Source organism: Eptesicus fuscus, chromosome 12 (genome assembly GCF_027574615.1).
Source record: "Eptesicus fuscus isolate TK198812 chromosome 12, DD_ASM_mEF_20220401, whole genome shotgun sequence".
Lineage (NCBI taxonomy): Eukaryota > Metazoa > Chordata > Mammalia > Chiroptera > Vespertilionidae > Eptesicus > Eptesicus fuscus.
The window spans coordinates 11,511,674-11,527,424 of NC_072484.1; the positions used below are offsets into that span (position 1 = coordinate 11,511,674).

Below are 15,751 nucleotides of genomic sequence, written 5' to 3' on the forward strand. Positions count from 1 at the left end.
CTGCCCGTTTAGGCCCGATCCCACCAGGATCGGGCCTAAACGGGCAGTCGGACAGCCCTTGAGGGGTCCCAGATTGGAGAGGGTACAGGCTGGGCTGAGGGACAAAACCCCCCTCCGTGCACGAATTTCGTGCACTGGGCCTCTAGTTGTAAATAATGCTGCAACATGACAGTGCAAAGATCTCTTTCAGATCCCTCTTTCAATCCTTTAGGATAAAAATACCCAGAAGTGTGATTTTTAGTTTGTTTTTTGAGGAGCCTTTTTACTGTTTTCCATAGCACTTGCACTAGTTTATATTTCCAGCAGCAGCATATAAAGGTTCCAATTTACTCTCTTTAACATTTATTTATTTATTTTAATTCTCACCCGTGGATATGTTCATTGATTTTTAGAGAGTGGGAAGGGGTGGGGGGAGAGAGAGAAACATCAATGTGGGAGAGAAACATCGATTGGCTGCCTCATCATATATGCCCTGAACCCTGGAGGTAGAACCCACATGCTAGGCATGTGCCCTGACGGGGAGTCGAGCCCACAACCCCTCGGTGTACTGGCTTGCTAGCACCCCTTTGCTTCCGCCTCAAACAGGAGGGGATACAAAAATTCAGCCCCACTCGGCACTCCAGTCTTTCATTGCGGCTGCCCCCCACTGTGCGGGGCCTCCGCCCAGGCGCCAACCAGGCCAAATCTCCTGGTCCCCACCCCCCCCCTCCCCCCCCCCCCCCTCCCCCGCCACACTCAGCCACAGGGGTGCAGATTTCCAGCCTCGATGTGGCTTTTTCTGTAATTTGTTGGCTATAAAGCTTCTCTCCAACTAGTCCTCAGTTGTTTTTTCAGGGTGATTTTTCTATAATTTAGTTGTAATTTCAGTTTAGTCCTGGAAGGAGGTTAGGGTAGCTTCTACCTAATCTACTGCCATCTTGAATCTCTCCCTTTTGTTAACTCTCGAACACACCTTCCCATCAACCATTTAAAAATTTCATCTTCGCCCTGACCGGTTTGGCTCAGTGGATATAGCGTCGGCCTGCGGACTGGAGGGTCCCGGGTTCGATTCCAGTCAAGGGCACGTACCTTGGTTGCGGGCACATCCCCGGTAGGGGGTGTGCAGGAGGCAGCTGGTCGATGTTTCTCTCTCATTGAGGTTTCTAACTCTCTATCCCTCTCCCTTCCTCTCTGTAAAAAATCAATAAAGTATATTTTTAAAAACATTTCATCTTCAAGGTTTGTGTGCTATAAGTAGGAAGAGATGTTGTTTTATTGTTTCATGTTTTCTTGCTTTATTTAATGAGTTTGCTTGGTTTTCTTTCTTATCATATTTATTCTTTCAGAATTATCCCTTAGGTCCTGTTGCTATTTTTGTGGATGAAAATGCTCAAATAATAATAATTTTGTATGGTTCATCCTAATATATTTAGGAGCTTAGTGTTTTTCATAATATTTTTTGGTTATAAAGTGTTCTGCTTGGATACAATAATTTTTTAAAAAGATATTTTTATTGATTTCAGAGAGGAAGGGAGAGGGAGAGAGAGATAGAAACATCAATTATGAGAGAGAATCATTGATCGGCTGCCTCCTGCATGCCCCTACTGGGGATTGAGTCCGCAACCCGGGCATGTGCCCTGACCAGGAATTGAAAAGTGACCTCCTGGTACATAGGTCAATGCTCAATCACTCAGCCATGCTGGCGGGGATACAATAATTTTTAAGAAATAGAAAAATATATAAATTAGGAAAATATATAATAGTACAAAATCATCCCTTACTATTTTGGTGGTGTTTTTTTTCTTTTTTCTTTTTTGAATACAGGGTTTGGCAAAAGTAGGTTTACAGGTGTGAGTATGGGAAACACAGAGTTTATTCTTGTATAATTTTTTTTATTAATTATTGTATTATTTTTCATATAAACAACTGTACCAGTAAACCTATTTTTGCCCCACTCTGTATATTTTCCTCAGGAAGTTGCAGAGTTTTTGGTAGAACTGTTATGAGCCATAAGTGAATTATATGCATAGTGACCAGTGAATATATTAGCTCTAATTATTATAAGTAGTAGTTATCTTTTCTTGATGTTTTATTAACTATATTTTCTGTGCTATTAAATTTTTTTAGAAGTGGATTTTCAAGACTAGTTCTTATTCTGCCATGTACATACATTATAATTTAGCAGACTTCTTTTGCTGGATGGTTTAGGTTATTTTCTGTCCTTATATAAGTAGTAGTCTGAGGAACTCATATCTTTGTGTGTAGCATTGTTTCTTTTAGTATAAAGCAATTTTTAAAAGGGATTATGCAATTCCTTTATTTGAAATAACTAGGTCAGATAATCAAAATATTTAAAAATTTTTTGATATATAGACCACGTAGCCTCCCTAAACATTTACTAACTGTCACTTCCTCCAGGAATGTATGAGACTCCCCTTCTCTGACAGCCTCAGTTAGCAATGAAATTTTCATTCTTGATAATTTGACGGTCGCAACATAGTATCTCTTTGTTTTAATAATTTGAACATTTTTAGATGGTTATTAACCATATATTTTTCTCCTTTAATGATTTGTCTACTTAAATTCTCTCTTTTTATTGGAGTTTCATTTTTCTTATATTTGTAAGGGGAAAAATCATACTTGAAATGTGTAGAGAACAATTAGAATGTATATTAATGATTTTTTTTAGGTGGTGAAATTTTGGATGATTTTAGGTATCTTCATATTCATCTTTTTTCCTGATTATTCTGTAATAGATTTTTGTGGGGGTTTTTGACAGAACAAAAATTTCTGCTTCTCAGAAGGAGGACTGGTTCTCTAGTGACATGTTTTTGGCCTCTTCTGCAAAGGTGCAGGCGCTGCCTCCCAGCCCCCCGTAAACCTGAGAGGCTCTGGGCAACCCCGCTATACCCTGTGCCTGGGCCACGCTGTCTGGGAGCACAGCAGTGAGAGAACGTGTGAGGCATGGCAGTAATAGTGCGCCACTGTTTTTGTGTTTGCGCATGTCCTGTCCAGCCTGCTATGGGATGGATGAAGAAGAAGAGGACCACTATGTTTCACGGCTCAGGGACGTCTACAGCAGCTGTGACACCACCGGGACAGGCTTTCTGGATCGGGAGGAGCTGACCCAACTCTGTCTTAAGCTTCATCTGGAAAAGCAGCTTCCCATCCTTCTGCAGACACTTCTTGGAAATGATCACTTTGCCAGGGTGGGTATTTGACTTCATTCTCACAAAGAAAAGCACAGAATACTTTTGTTGGCAATTATTGGCATTTGATAAATATCAGCTGGATCAAGATACTTTGTCAAAGGAAAGTTACACAGCTTGAAATTCATCTTGCCGTTGGACAAAATTTCAATCTGCTATTAAGGAGCAAAGGATACTTATGTTCAGAGGTATCCTGTGATTTCATATAAGCAAGAAAGAAAATGAACTCAGAGAGTTCTTTTTTCTAGGAAATGGAAGGTCATCTAAATGGTGATCCAAAACCTAGATAAAAACTTTTCTGATGGAAATACTCACCTTGTTCCAACCTCTTGAGTGTGTCCAGATGCTAACATGTTAGTGCTAAAAACAGTGCCTGTTATCCCAAGGTGTTTTATTTTTTTGATGCAGTTTTAAATGGGATTGTTTTTTCTTAGTTTCCCCCCTTTAAAAAAATGTTTTTATTGATTTCAGAGGGAAAGGGAGAGGGAGAGAGAGAGAGAAACATCAATGATGATAGAGAATCATTGATCAGGTGCCTCTTACATGCCCCCTATTGGGGATCAAGCCTGCAACTTGGATATGTGCCTTTGACCGGAATCTAACCCGGGACCCTCCTTCAGTCTGCAGGCTTACGCTCTACCCACTGAGCCAAACCAGCGAGGGCTTAGTTTCCCTTTTTGATAGTTCATTGTAGGTGTATAGAAATGCAACTGATTCCTGGATATTAATTTTGTATCCTGCTACTTTACTGAATTCAATGATCAGTTGTAGTAGTTTTTTTGGTGCAATTTTTAGGGTTCCTCTATATACAATATCATGTCATCTGCAAATAATGACAGTTTTACTTCTTCCTTTCTAATTTGGATACCTTTTATTTCTTCTTCTTGTCTGATTGTTGTGGCTAGAACTTGCAGTACTATGTTGAATAAGAGTGGTGAAAGCGGACATCTCTGTCCTGTTCCTGATATTAAAGGAAATGCTTTTAGTTTTTGCCCATTGAGGATATCTTCCTTGATCCATTAGTTGTTTAGTAGCATGTTGTTTAGTCTCTACATATTTGTGTTTTTTCCAGTTTTCTTTCTGTAATTTATTTTTAGTTTCATGTCATATGGTCAAAAAATATGCTTCATATGATTTATGTCTTGTTTGAGTTTATTGAGGTTTGTTTTGTGGCTTAACATGTGATCTGTCCTGAGTAATGTTCCATGTGCACATGAAAAAGTATATTATTTTGAAGTTTTTGGATGAGATGTTCTGTAACTTTTTATTAAGTTAATCTGGTCTAATGTGACATTTATGACCACTTATTAATTTTCTGTCTGGATGATCAATTCATTGATGTGAGTGGGACATTAAAATTTCCTATTCTTATTGAATTACCATGAATTTCTCCCTTTATATCCATTATTATTTGCTTTTTATATTTAGGTTCTCCTATGTTTAGTGTATAGATACTTACAATTGTTTATATCCTGTTCTTGTATTAACCCCTTTCTCATTATGTAATTGCCTTCTTTGTCTTTTTTTTTTTTTAACATTCCTTGTTTCAAAGTATATTTTGTCTGATATGAGTATTGCTACCCCAGCTTTCTTTTCATTTCTACTTACATGGAATATCTTTTTCTATCCTTGCCCTTTCAGTCTGTATGTGTCTTTCAATTTGAAGCAGCATATAGATGGGCCATGTATTTTAATCCATTCAGCCATCCTATCTGTCTTTTTTTATTGGAACATTTAATCCATTTACATTTAAAATGGATTTCCTTGTGGTCTGCTGGTTTTCCTTAGTGTTTGTTTTGGGACCTTTGTCTTTATTCTTTGTGTATATCCTTTGTAGGTTTCTGGTTTTTAGTTACCATGAGGTTCTATATCTATGGCAGTCTATTTTAAGCTGATAGTCATTTAAGTTTGACTATATCTAAAAGGATTACATTTTTTCTCCCCCCCTCTACACTTTGTTTTTGGTGAATTTCACTGTATTTATTAAATACTAGAGGTCTGGTGCATGAATTCATGCATGTGTGGGGTCTGGCCACCCGCCCCAATCGGGGCTGATTGGGCTGGGCCAGCAGGGGGAGAGGAGCTGTGGGTGGTTGGTGGGCTAGTCCGATTGGGGGAGGGGCCACGTGGGGGAAGGGCCACGGGGCATTAGGCTGGCCCCGCCCCTTGGTCGAACTCCCAGTCGAGGGGACAATTTGCATATTAGCCTTTTATTATATAGGATTTGCCTTTATCTGTGAGTTTTTTTTCTATCTAATATTTTCTTATTTCTGTTTATGGCTTTTCCTTTTGTTTATTGGAGGCCCTTTAGCATCTCTTGTAAAGCTAGTTTAACCTTTTGCACTCGGATGTCGAGTGTGACTCAACACGGTTAGCATTAGAATAAAGGAATCGAGAAAAAAAGCAAGCGAGTGCAAAGGGTTAATGGTGATGGACTCCTTAATTTTTTGCTTGTCCAGTAAACTCTTTTCTCTCCTTCAATTCTGAATGATAACCTTTCTGGGTAAATTATTCTAGGTTGTAGGTTCCTTTCTTTCATCACTTTAAAGATGTTCTGCCATTCCCTTCTGGCCTATAAAGTTGCTGCTAAGAAATCAGCTGATATCTTTATGAGGTTTCCTTTCTTTGTAATTAGTTGTTTTCCTCTTGCTGCCTTCAAGATTGGCTCTTTAACTTTTGCCATTTTAATTATAATATGTCTTGGAGTCTTTTAGTTCATCTTGGTTGGAATTCTTTGTGCTTTTTGGACCTATATGTCTCTTTCCTTTCAGAGGTCAGGAAAGTTTTCAGCCATTATTTCTTCCAATAAAGTTTTTGTTTCTTTCTGACTTCTCCTTCTTGGACCCCTATAATGTGAATGTTAGTGTGCTTGCTATTGTCCTAAAGGCCCTGTAAATTATCCTCAATTAATTTTTGTTGTTGTTGCTGTTCTAATTGGTTGATTTCTTTCTTTCTTTTTTTAATGTATTTTATTGATTTTTTACAGAGAGGAAGGGAGAGGGATAGAGAGTTAGAAACATCGATGAGAGAGAAACATCCATCAGCTGCCTCCTGCACACCCCCCACTAGGGATGTGCCTGCAACCAAGGCACACGCCCTTGACCGGAATCGAACCCGGGACCCTTCAGTCCACAGGCCTGACGCTCTATCCACTGAGCCAAACCGGTTTCGGCCTAATTGGTTGATTTCTATTAGTCTGTCTTCAAGGTCACTGATCTTTTCTTCTTTGTTAGCTAAGCTACTATTGATTACTTCTAGTGTATCATTGTATTCTTCAGCCCTCTTGGCTTCTTATTATACTTTCTAACTCTTTGTTGAAGTTCTCCCTAAATTTCTCTATTTCACTCTCAAGTTTGGTGTGTATCCTTATGACTTTTCTTTTAATTTTTTTATCAGACAAATTGCTTATCTCTGTTTCATTAGTTTTATTTTCTGGTTGATTTTTCTTGTTCCTTCATGTGAGAGGTATTCTTCTTTTCATTTTGCTCACCTTTCTTTGTTTATATGAATTAGACAAAATATTTCTCTCTCCCAATCTTGAGAAAGTGACCTTGTGTGTGCTGGGTGGTTTTGAGAGGCCATTTGGAGCCAAGCAGGTGCCTATGGCATCTGGGCACTGGCCTACAAAGCTGTAGTATGTCTGGGAGGGTAGGCCAGGTTCATGTAGGAATGTCCTGTGGATCCTGCATGCTTCCTTTGTTTGGAGCCAAATTGGACTCCCAGCAGTGTGGCTGGGAACATGCTATGGCACTCTTGCAGGTAAGCCAGAGCACTTGGGTAGAGCCCTCACCTGACTGATGGAGGTGGACAGGGACATAAACAATGGTGCTCACTGGCACCTTCAATCCTGGAGAATTCCTGCAGATACTCAGGGGCTCCCATGATTTTCTAGCTTTATCTACTCATTCTCTTCCTCTTCTTTATTCATAAGCTGTCTAATCAGTCCCCAGTTGTCTCTCAGGAATGATTGCTCTCTAAATAGGTGTATATTTCAGTGAGCTTTCAGCATCTTCCTGTGTTATTACCATCTTGGACCTCCTCCTTTTAAAAAATCTTAGGTAAATTTTTGGGGAAAAATAAATGTTCTCCATGCAAAAAGGCAACAATAAGCTATTTCCATCTGAGGAAATAAAACAAACAAAAGGCTGATGCATTATATATTTGTTCTGTTAAAAGTAACTTTGACCTCTTTTCTTAAATTCACCCAGGTTAACTTTGAGGACTTTAAGGAAGGTTTTGTGGCAGTGTTATCATCAAATGCTGCTGTTGGCTCCTCGGATGAAGACAGTAGTTCTTTGGAATCAGGTAAGAGGATTTCCTCCTCTCACCTTTAGTTTCTTTTCATTATGTACAACATTTTGGGATATAATATCCTGATTGAAGAAGAATCTAGTAGGTTGAGACTAAATTCTAACCCTGCTCTATCACTGCTGAGCGATGACAACTGGGACAAAACATTCTGTTTTTTTTTCTTCTATTTTCTTATTTGTAAAATAGTATTTTAAGATAGAAATCCTGTTATTTTCCTTTAAACTGCGCACAATACTCTGAATACTGCTGACACTCTGGTTACCAGATGTGTGGTAGTTTTTCCCAGGCTGGCAAGTCTCTGACACCATTTGGGTGCTCTACAATTAATTCTGACATGATCTGCCTAGAGATAGTGTGAGATCTGATAGGTTAAGGGCTCAATCCCATTAATTCTTCACTTCAGATGCTGGTCGCAAGTCCAGGTTGTCACCTATGCTTCTGACCAATAGCTATGAGTCAGAGGTTCTCAAAACCTACTCCTTTGATTCGATTAATTTGCTAGGGCAGCTCACAGAACTCAGAGTTTTACTCACTAGATCACTGGTTTATTAAAGAAGTATATAACTCAGGCCCAGCCGGTGTGGCTCAATGGTTGAGCATTGACCTATGAACCAGGAGGTCAGGGTTCAATTCCCGGTTGGGGCACATGCCCGGGTTGCTAGCTCAGTCCCCAGTAGGGGGCGTGCAGGAGGCAGCCAATCAGTGGTTCTCTGTCATCATTGATGTTTCTATCTCTCTCTCCTCTGTTCCTCTCTCTGAAATCAATAAAAACATGTTTTTTTAAAAAGTATATAATTCAGGAATAGCCCGATAGAAGAGATGCATAAGACAAGGCGTGGGAATGGACCCGGAGCTCCCAGGTCCTCTCTAGGTATGCCAGTCTCCCCAATCTCCAAATGGTCACCAACCCAGAAGTTCTCCAAACCCCATCCTGCTGGCATGAGCGGGGGAAGGTGTCTCAGGGAGGGCATACAGCAATTTAATTGAGGAAAACTTTGAAATCTAAAAGAAATTACAAAACAAAACTGTCATCCGTGATAAAAAGCACAAGTTGTATGCCCTCCCTGAGTCACCTTCTCCATGCAGGTGCCCACAGCTCGAAGGCCTGAGCAAGCACTGGTGTCCTGGAGAGTCAAAGAAGCGTGGTGCGCTCCAGGATTGTACTCATTTCAGCTTTCCACCCCTGGTTCACTTTCTCTGTCTCAGGCCCCTTTTGTCAGATGTGGTTTAGGTCTCTGCCTCCTCAGTGCCTCATTTACCACCCACTGCTCCATTCATAGCATCACTCTCTTCCTGTTTTCTAATCTGTTTGCCAGTCTTTCCTATAATCTCCCACCATGATCAGAAAAATGTGCTTTTGATACTCCGGGAAGGAGAGTGTCATTGTGGAATCAAATCCTTGGGATTTTGAAGGACATTCCTGCTTCCCCATCATTCTACTCTCTTCATTAGAGGCCATTATTGAATATACTAGAGGCCTGATGCACGAAATTCGTGCAAGGGGCTCAGCCCTCGCAGCCCCTGCTTCGTCCGGAAGGTCGTTCGGCTGTCCGGTCTAATTAGCATATTATGCTTTTATTATTATAGATAACCATATGTACTTTAATTTTTAGATTTTGTTACTCTCTTCCTATAAATAAAAATGTATACTAGGAAGACAAAACTGGATGGCTAGGGCTTGGGTCAGCAGGTATGCTGCCCTGTCTACCAGAGCCATGAGGGGTCATATCTTGTGTGCTGTGGACACTCTGGGGTCCTAGAGTGTAGTGAGCAGGGTGGAAAGTGACCTCTCTGTCTCTAGAGTGGTATGTTCCTGGATTGTTGGAAAGGTTTTTTTCTTTGTATAAAAAGCTAGATTTTGTATTAGTTTTTTATTACCTAAATAAAAGCAAAATATGGTAAAAAAAAAGAAATCTTAAAGCCTTAGCCAGGGTGGCTCAGTTGATTGATCATTGCCCTGTGCACCAGGGTGTGGCCAGTTCAATTCCCGGTCAGGGCACACACCCAGGTTGAGGGTTCGATCCCCGGTCGGGTGTATGCAGGAGGCAGCTGATTGATGTTTCTGTCCCACAATGATGTTTCCCTCCCTCCCTCCCTCCCTCCGTCCCTTCGTCCCTCCCTCCCCCTCCCTCCCTCTTCCCTCTCTCTCTCTCCCTCCTTTCCCCTTCCTCTATCTCTAAAGGAAAAACCAAAACCCTAAACAGTATGTAAAGTTTAGAGTGGAAAGTCCTTGTCTCCCAGCCTGGCTTTCTCAGTCCCCAGCCCGGGGAATAGGATAACTGCTGTTAACTGTTCCTTCTGTTCTACCAGGTGATTCTGTGAGCATAAAAGTACATCCATCAGTGAGACGTGCACTCTGTGTACAAATCTGTGCCTTCTTAAAAGGCATCTCTGTAGCTTGCATGGGCCCAGAGGTTGCTTTAAAGGCCCACCCCTCCGAGCCTCCCATTTTCTTTCCAGCTGCCTCCCATGCTGTCCCACCAAAGTATGTGAGTGGCTCTAAGTGGTATGGCCGTAGGAGCCGACCTGAGTTGTGCGACTCTGCAACCAGAACCAAATGTTTACCAGAACAGCAAGCCAAGGCCTCCGTGAAAAGCCAGATTCGACGCTCTGCATCTCTGGAAAGTGTGGAGGTGAGTCGGGTCTCCCCTTCCCCACCCCAGGCTGCCAAGCATTGGGGAAATGGCGATTCACTTAGTCACTGCTCACTGCAGGAAGATGTGAACGAAGGGGCAGACGGGCATTCCTGAGCATTTTGTCACCAAGAAGCACAGTGCACTTTGGAGAATGACATTTCATCCTGAAGTATCTTTAGGCCTACTTGTCTGCGGGGAATTCAGACATTGGGGTGGTAGAGAGCTTGTACACAAATCACTTGTGTCTCTCCTTCCCCTGCTCACCACCACCACCTTTCAAGAAGACTATTTTTATGGTTTCACAGGAGTGAAGTGGTAATTGGCCAAGGATACCAAAAAGAAGGTGCCTTTCTGATGCAGCTGCAAGGTTAGGAATTTGGATGTATCAAGCCCACCGTCCCACCTGCCTCGAGCACTTAGAATATCCCAGCCATGCATTTACACCTGGGCGAGCGCGTGCCAGCCCCTCTGGGGCCCTGGGAGCTGACTCTGCTCCCCGTCTCCCTGAGCTGTTCCCTGCGGCTCAGGGATGGACCCAGGACTTGGGCTGCAGGAGCCTCATAGGCTTCATGTCCACAGGCAGACCCACAGCCTGTGAGTTAATTGGATCTGTTTTCACGGGTTCAAGAAGCTTCCTGGCTCCTGCTCTCCGCGATGACACTTCTGTCAGATGGGGTGATATGGGGTCTTATCTTTAATGAGATGGCCCTGGACCCCCAGATCAATTAGTTTATATGCTCAACATTTATTGAGACAAAGAAGAAAACAAACAAGTAGGTATTGAGATCCCCACCAACAAATCACACACATTAGCCTTTTTATTCTATTTTTAACTTGGCCCTCACGGATGGAGGGCTGTGTTGGTGCATCTTTGTAGTGCTGTTCTACTTCTCAAAACCACCTTTGACCTCTAGAACTAGAACATGGGACATTGCTTTTAGGGTTGTCAGTTGGGTTGAAAAACGGGACATCCCACTGCTCCTACATTCCTGCCCTCAGCTCAGTCCTGGCTCTGAGGAGTGCCGAGTCTTGGTAACCGGCACTCATTCCAGAGTCCATCATAGGACACACGGCACCTGTGAAAAGCAAACTTGATGTTGTGGTCTGCTGCCTGGGTCACAAAACATGAGATGCTTGCTCTAGTCAGAAGTTTCTTGATGGGCCTTCCCCTTCAGGATGCAGCCCTCAAAGGGCACCAAGGTGTCAGGTGCTTGCTGTGCACCATGCTGGCCACGGAGCTCTTGCAGGGACAGAGAGACCTGCTCTCCTCCGACTGTTCGCAGAAATGATATGGGTGATGAGGGACGAGTTGAGGACCTTCAAACCTCAAGTTGAGATCCTGTCCTGTGATGCAGTGTTAATCAAAGCTCCAGGGCTATTCTTGAAGAGATGCTGGTTTGGGGAGCGTTTTTATCTCCAGTTAGGTAGGGCATGAGCTCTTTTTCTTTTGTTCTTAAAAATGTTTGATGTTGACATTATTCAGGTGTTCTCCCCCCGCCCCCCATCCCTTGCCCTCCTCTCTCTCCCTTAGACTTCACCAAACTGTTGTCCATGCCCATGGGTTATGCATGTATGTTCTCTAGCTAATCCCTTCACCTTCTCTTTCCAGTCACCCCCAATCCCGCCCGCCCCCCCCCCAGGCACTGGCCAGTCTGTTCCATGTGTCCATGCTTAGGGTTCCATTTTGTTCATCATTTTATTTTGTTCATTAGATTCCGCATATTAGTTAGATTATATGGTATTTGTCTTTCTCTGACCGGCTTATTTTGCTTAGCATAATACTCTCCAGGTTCATCCATGCTGTCGCAAAGGTTAAGAGTTCCTTCTACCCGTGAGGCATGTAGCCTCAAGTTACTCTGCAGCCACCTTGCCTCTCCCCTTAGTGTTTCATTCTGTAGACATACCATACCTTTGTTATCCACTCATCTGCTGAGGGGCACTTGGGCTGTTTCCAGATCTTGGCTATTGTAAATAATACTGCTATGAACATAGGGATGCATACATTCTTTCAGACTGGTATTTCAGGATCCCAGAAGTGGGATCACTGAGTCAAAAGGCAGTTCCACTTTTAATTTTTTGAGGAAACTCCTTACTGTTTTCCACAGTGGCTGCACCAGTCTGCATTCCCACCTACAGTGCACTAGGGTTTCCTTTTCTCCACATCCTCACCAGCACTTGTTGTTTGTTGATTGATTGATGGTAGCCATTCTGACAGGTGTGAGGTGATACCTCATTGTCGTTTTACTTTGCATCTCTCTGATGATTAATGTCGTTGAGCACTTTTTCATATGTCTGTTGGTCATCTGTATGTTCTCTTTGGAGCAGTGTCTGTTCAGGTCCTTTGCCCATTTTCTAATTGAATTATTTTTCCTCCTGGTTTTAAGTTGTCTCCCAGATAGAAGCCTCCCTTCGGATATAGTCCAAAATTCCCAGCTCTGCACGGATTCGGTGCCCTTGCGCCACAGGTCCAAGCAGGAAGGGTTAGAAAATCAGCCCCACGCAGGACTCTGATCTCTCCTGCGCAGCTGGTCTCAGTGAAACGGGTCGAAATTCCCAGCTCTGCTCCGCCGTGTGGGCCAAAAATCCCCGACCTGCCCTGCTCTGCTACCCCTGCTGGATGGAGCTGTCTGGGAGGCCCCACAGGTGGGAGGAGGAGGCGTTCCAACCCCTCACTGGAGTGGGGAGAATCCTTTCCCCTTTCCCCAAGCCAAACAGTTTAGTCACGAAATGGGGCTGTACACGGTGCCTTTCTAGAAAGTGGAGGGTCCCTCAGAGTCACTGCTGTGTGCAGTCCGCAGGCCTCTCTACTGGACCCAAGCACCACGGCATAGTCTTTCCAGCAGTCAGAGCCCAGGCAAACTTCTCAGGCTGGGGCTGCTAACAACAGGCACCCGTCTTCATTGGGAAGGTCTTGTCCTAGTCTCCCAGGCAGACAGATTCCCTCTGTCCGGTGCTATGGGGACTCTTCTTCCAGTCTCCGCTGCGCTGGGTTTGGATCCTGTGGGGCATTGAGACCCCACACTCCCAAGGGGAGGGAGCTTTGTAACTGGTATCGCTTGTCCTCTCAGTTGCACACCTGCTCCAGGGGGGCTCCTCCATTGGGTATATGTCCAGTCAGCTACGCTTCTCTTGGTTTTTCAAGTTGATTGCACAGTATTTTAGCTGTAAATCCGGTCCCTGGCTGGGAACAAGGGCATGTAGCCTCAAGTTACTCTGCAGCCACCTTGCCTCTGCTTAGATAAGCCCTTGATTGTGTTTTTATTGTGAACTACTGTCTGTGTGTGAGGGCCACCTTGCAGGCCTGGGGTTTTATTTGGAGGTGCTGCATCTCACCAGGATGTTGTTCCTCTTCCTCAGTCATCCCTACCCATCCCCAAGATATACCATCTACTTACTCCTGGTACTCTGCCCACTGCTACATCCTCTGGGGGATTCATGTCCTCTTTTTCTTTTTGTGCAGAGTCTCAAGTCAGATGAAGAAGCTGAAAGTGCTAAAGGACCTCAGAATGAGTTATTTGAAGCAAAAGGTAAAGCCTTGGCCTCACGCTTGGTGCTTTCACCAGTGCTCCGAAAGCTCCAGCAGCTGGGTCTTTGGACAGTGAGCCAGCCAAGTATAGTTTCCTGGGAAGCGTGTAGTGTGGATGGTGTCCTTGGTGGGCCTCTTCTCCAAGGTGGTTCTAGCTATGAGGCTGCCACTGCCTTTCAGCATCACCTGAGGCCAGACCCCCAGACGGAGACCACTGGCTAAGGAGGCAGGGTGGTTCTACCACACTTCATGGTCTGCAGGCACCTGCACCCCCTTCCTGCTGTGGATGAGTAGCCTCTCCCCTGCTGTGGATGAGTAGTCTTAGCACCTGTCAGGACCCCTGCCTGTGCCCCACATGGAGTGCAAGACATGTCCCGGTCCTTGGGAGCCTTACGGTAGCAACCAGGAAGGAGCAGCAAGTATACGTAAGCAAATTGCAGTACATCGGCCTGTGATGTGTCTCAGGGCAGAAATGTGACTTGGAGAGAGGGATCTCAGAATTGACATTGAATTTCTGCTGCAGGGAAGCATCAGCAGTTGGCACTGAGTACCTTCTAGATCGTGGTCCTCAAGCACAGGGCTGTTCAACGTTTACCTCCACAGATTTCATGTGAACTGATCTGAACATGGCCTGTGCCACTGGATAAAGCAGATAGAGACCCTTCGTGTTAGGAAGCTCTTCACGTTTAAAGCTCATCAGGTTTTAATTTTCTAGACTCAGAGCCTAAGGAAGGGATGTTGGGGCAGGTTTTTCACAGAACACTTTGGTGCTTGCTCTCTGTCCAGAGAGCAGGCTGGTTTCTTCCCAGCCTTGAACAGAAACCTTTCCATCTGGGTTAGAACACTCACGTCAAACCTCAAAGGATTTATTTACCTCCTGCCAGCCTTGAGAAGTAAACCCCAGTATCAGAATTGCTTTTACATTTTTCTAGAAATTTTATACATTTTAATTTGGAAGTGATCTGAGAGGTGGCCCTTTTCTGCCTGGTTCTATTCTTGCATTTTCTTCAGCCGAAACCTACAGCAATATTTGTGAGCACGCAGGCCTGGCTTTCCTTGGGGAAAGTGTCTTTCTGGTTATTAGTTGGGTTATCAAAGTAATTAACACCAAGGGGGCTCATCTACCTGAAAGGTACCGACCACTGACATAGAACTCAAGTCTGAATTAGGTGTGGCCCTGTGTTGAGCTCTTTCTGTGTTGGGCTGGTTGTGGAGGTGAATGGCTGGTTAGAAGCATAGCTTATCTATGGCTAGCTTCTCATGGACACCCTCAACTTATGTCCTCTTCCACAAATTGTTTCTCTGGCAAAACTTCAGAAACATTAGTAAGCCAACTGGCTAAAGTGATAAAGTTATGGAAACTGACCATCTGTCACCCAAATCTACTGATGAGTCTTTTTTTTTTTTATTAAGATTTTTAGAGAGGAAGGGAGAGGGATAGAGAGAAAAAGAGAGAAACATCAATGTGAAAGTGAAACATCTATCAGTTGCCTCCTGCATGCCCCTAACTGGGGATCAAGCTCGGTTGGGCATGTGCCCTGACTGGGGATCGAACCCGCAATCTTCTGGTGCATGGGACGACTCCCAACCAACTGAGTCACACGGGCCAGAGCCACTGACGAATCTTTGCATCTCAAAGGTACCTGCACCTCTTGATGTGAGGTGGTGTGGAGTGCACAGTCTCACCTGTGGAGTGTTTTTGCCAAGAAAAAGGAAAAAACTGAGCCTAAACCCAAATTACAAACTAGCTTTTGATGCTAAATTTATGTTTACAGGAAATATTAGGGATAGAGGCACAAGTTATATGATACCATGAGGAAGCAAACAGACAAATCCGGATGGGGGACATTCTGTAGAACAACTACTGGTCCAGTTCTTAAACAAGGCAGTGCTAGGACTTGGGGGACAGGAGAGTAACTCATGGTTGAAAGACTTAAGATAAGTAGTAACCAAATGCACTGTTTGGTATCAATTCAAACAAGTCAATTATAAGACTTTTTTTGAGACAGTTGGGAAATTGTTGATTTTTTTAGGTTTAAAGTGGCATTGTGATTATGTAACAAATGTTCATATACTTCAGAAATACATAC

The 15,751-nt window shown here is 43.6% G+C and overlaps 1 protein-coding gene across 1 annotated transcript in view; it reads left to right on the top strand.

Moving 5' to 3' along the window:
- Positions 1-15,751, top strand: part of NINL (ninein like) — a 110,573-nt gene that overhangs the window by 41,726 nt on the left and 53,096 nt on the right. The window contains exons 2-5 of the mRNA XM_054724134.1: positions 2,995-3,188; positions 7,397-7,493; positions 9,960-10,132; positions 13,596-13,662. Of these exons, the coding sequence (XP_054580109.1) occupies positions 3,006-3,188; positions 7,397-7,493; positions 9,960-10,132; positions 13,596-13,662 (520 nt within the window). The 5' untranslated portion in view covers positions 2,995-3,005. The remainder of the gene's footprint in view (positions 1-2,994; positions 3,189-7,396; positions 7,494-9,959; positions 10,133-13,595; positions 13,663-15,751) is intronic.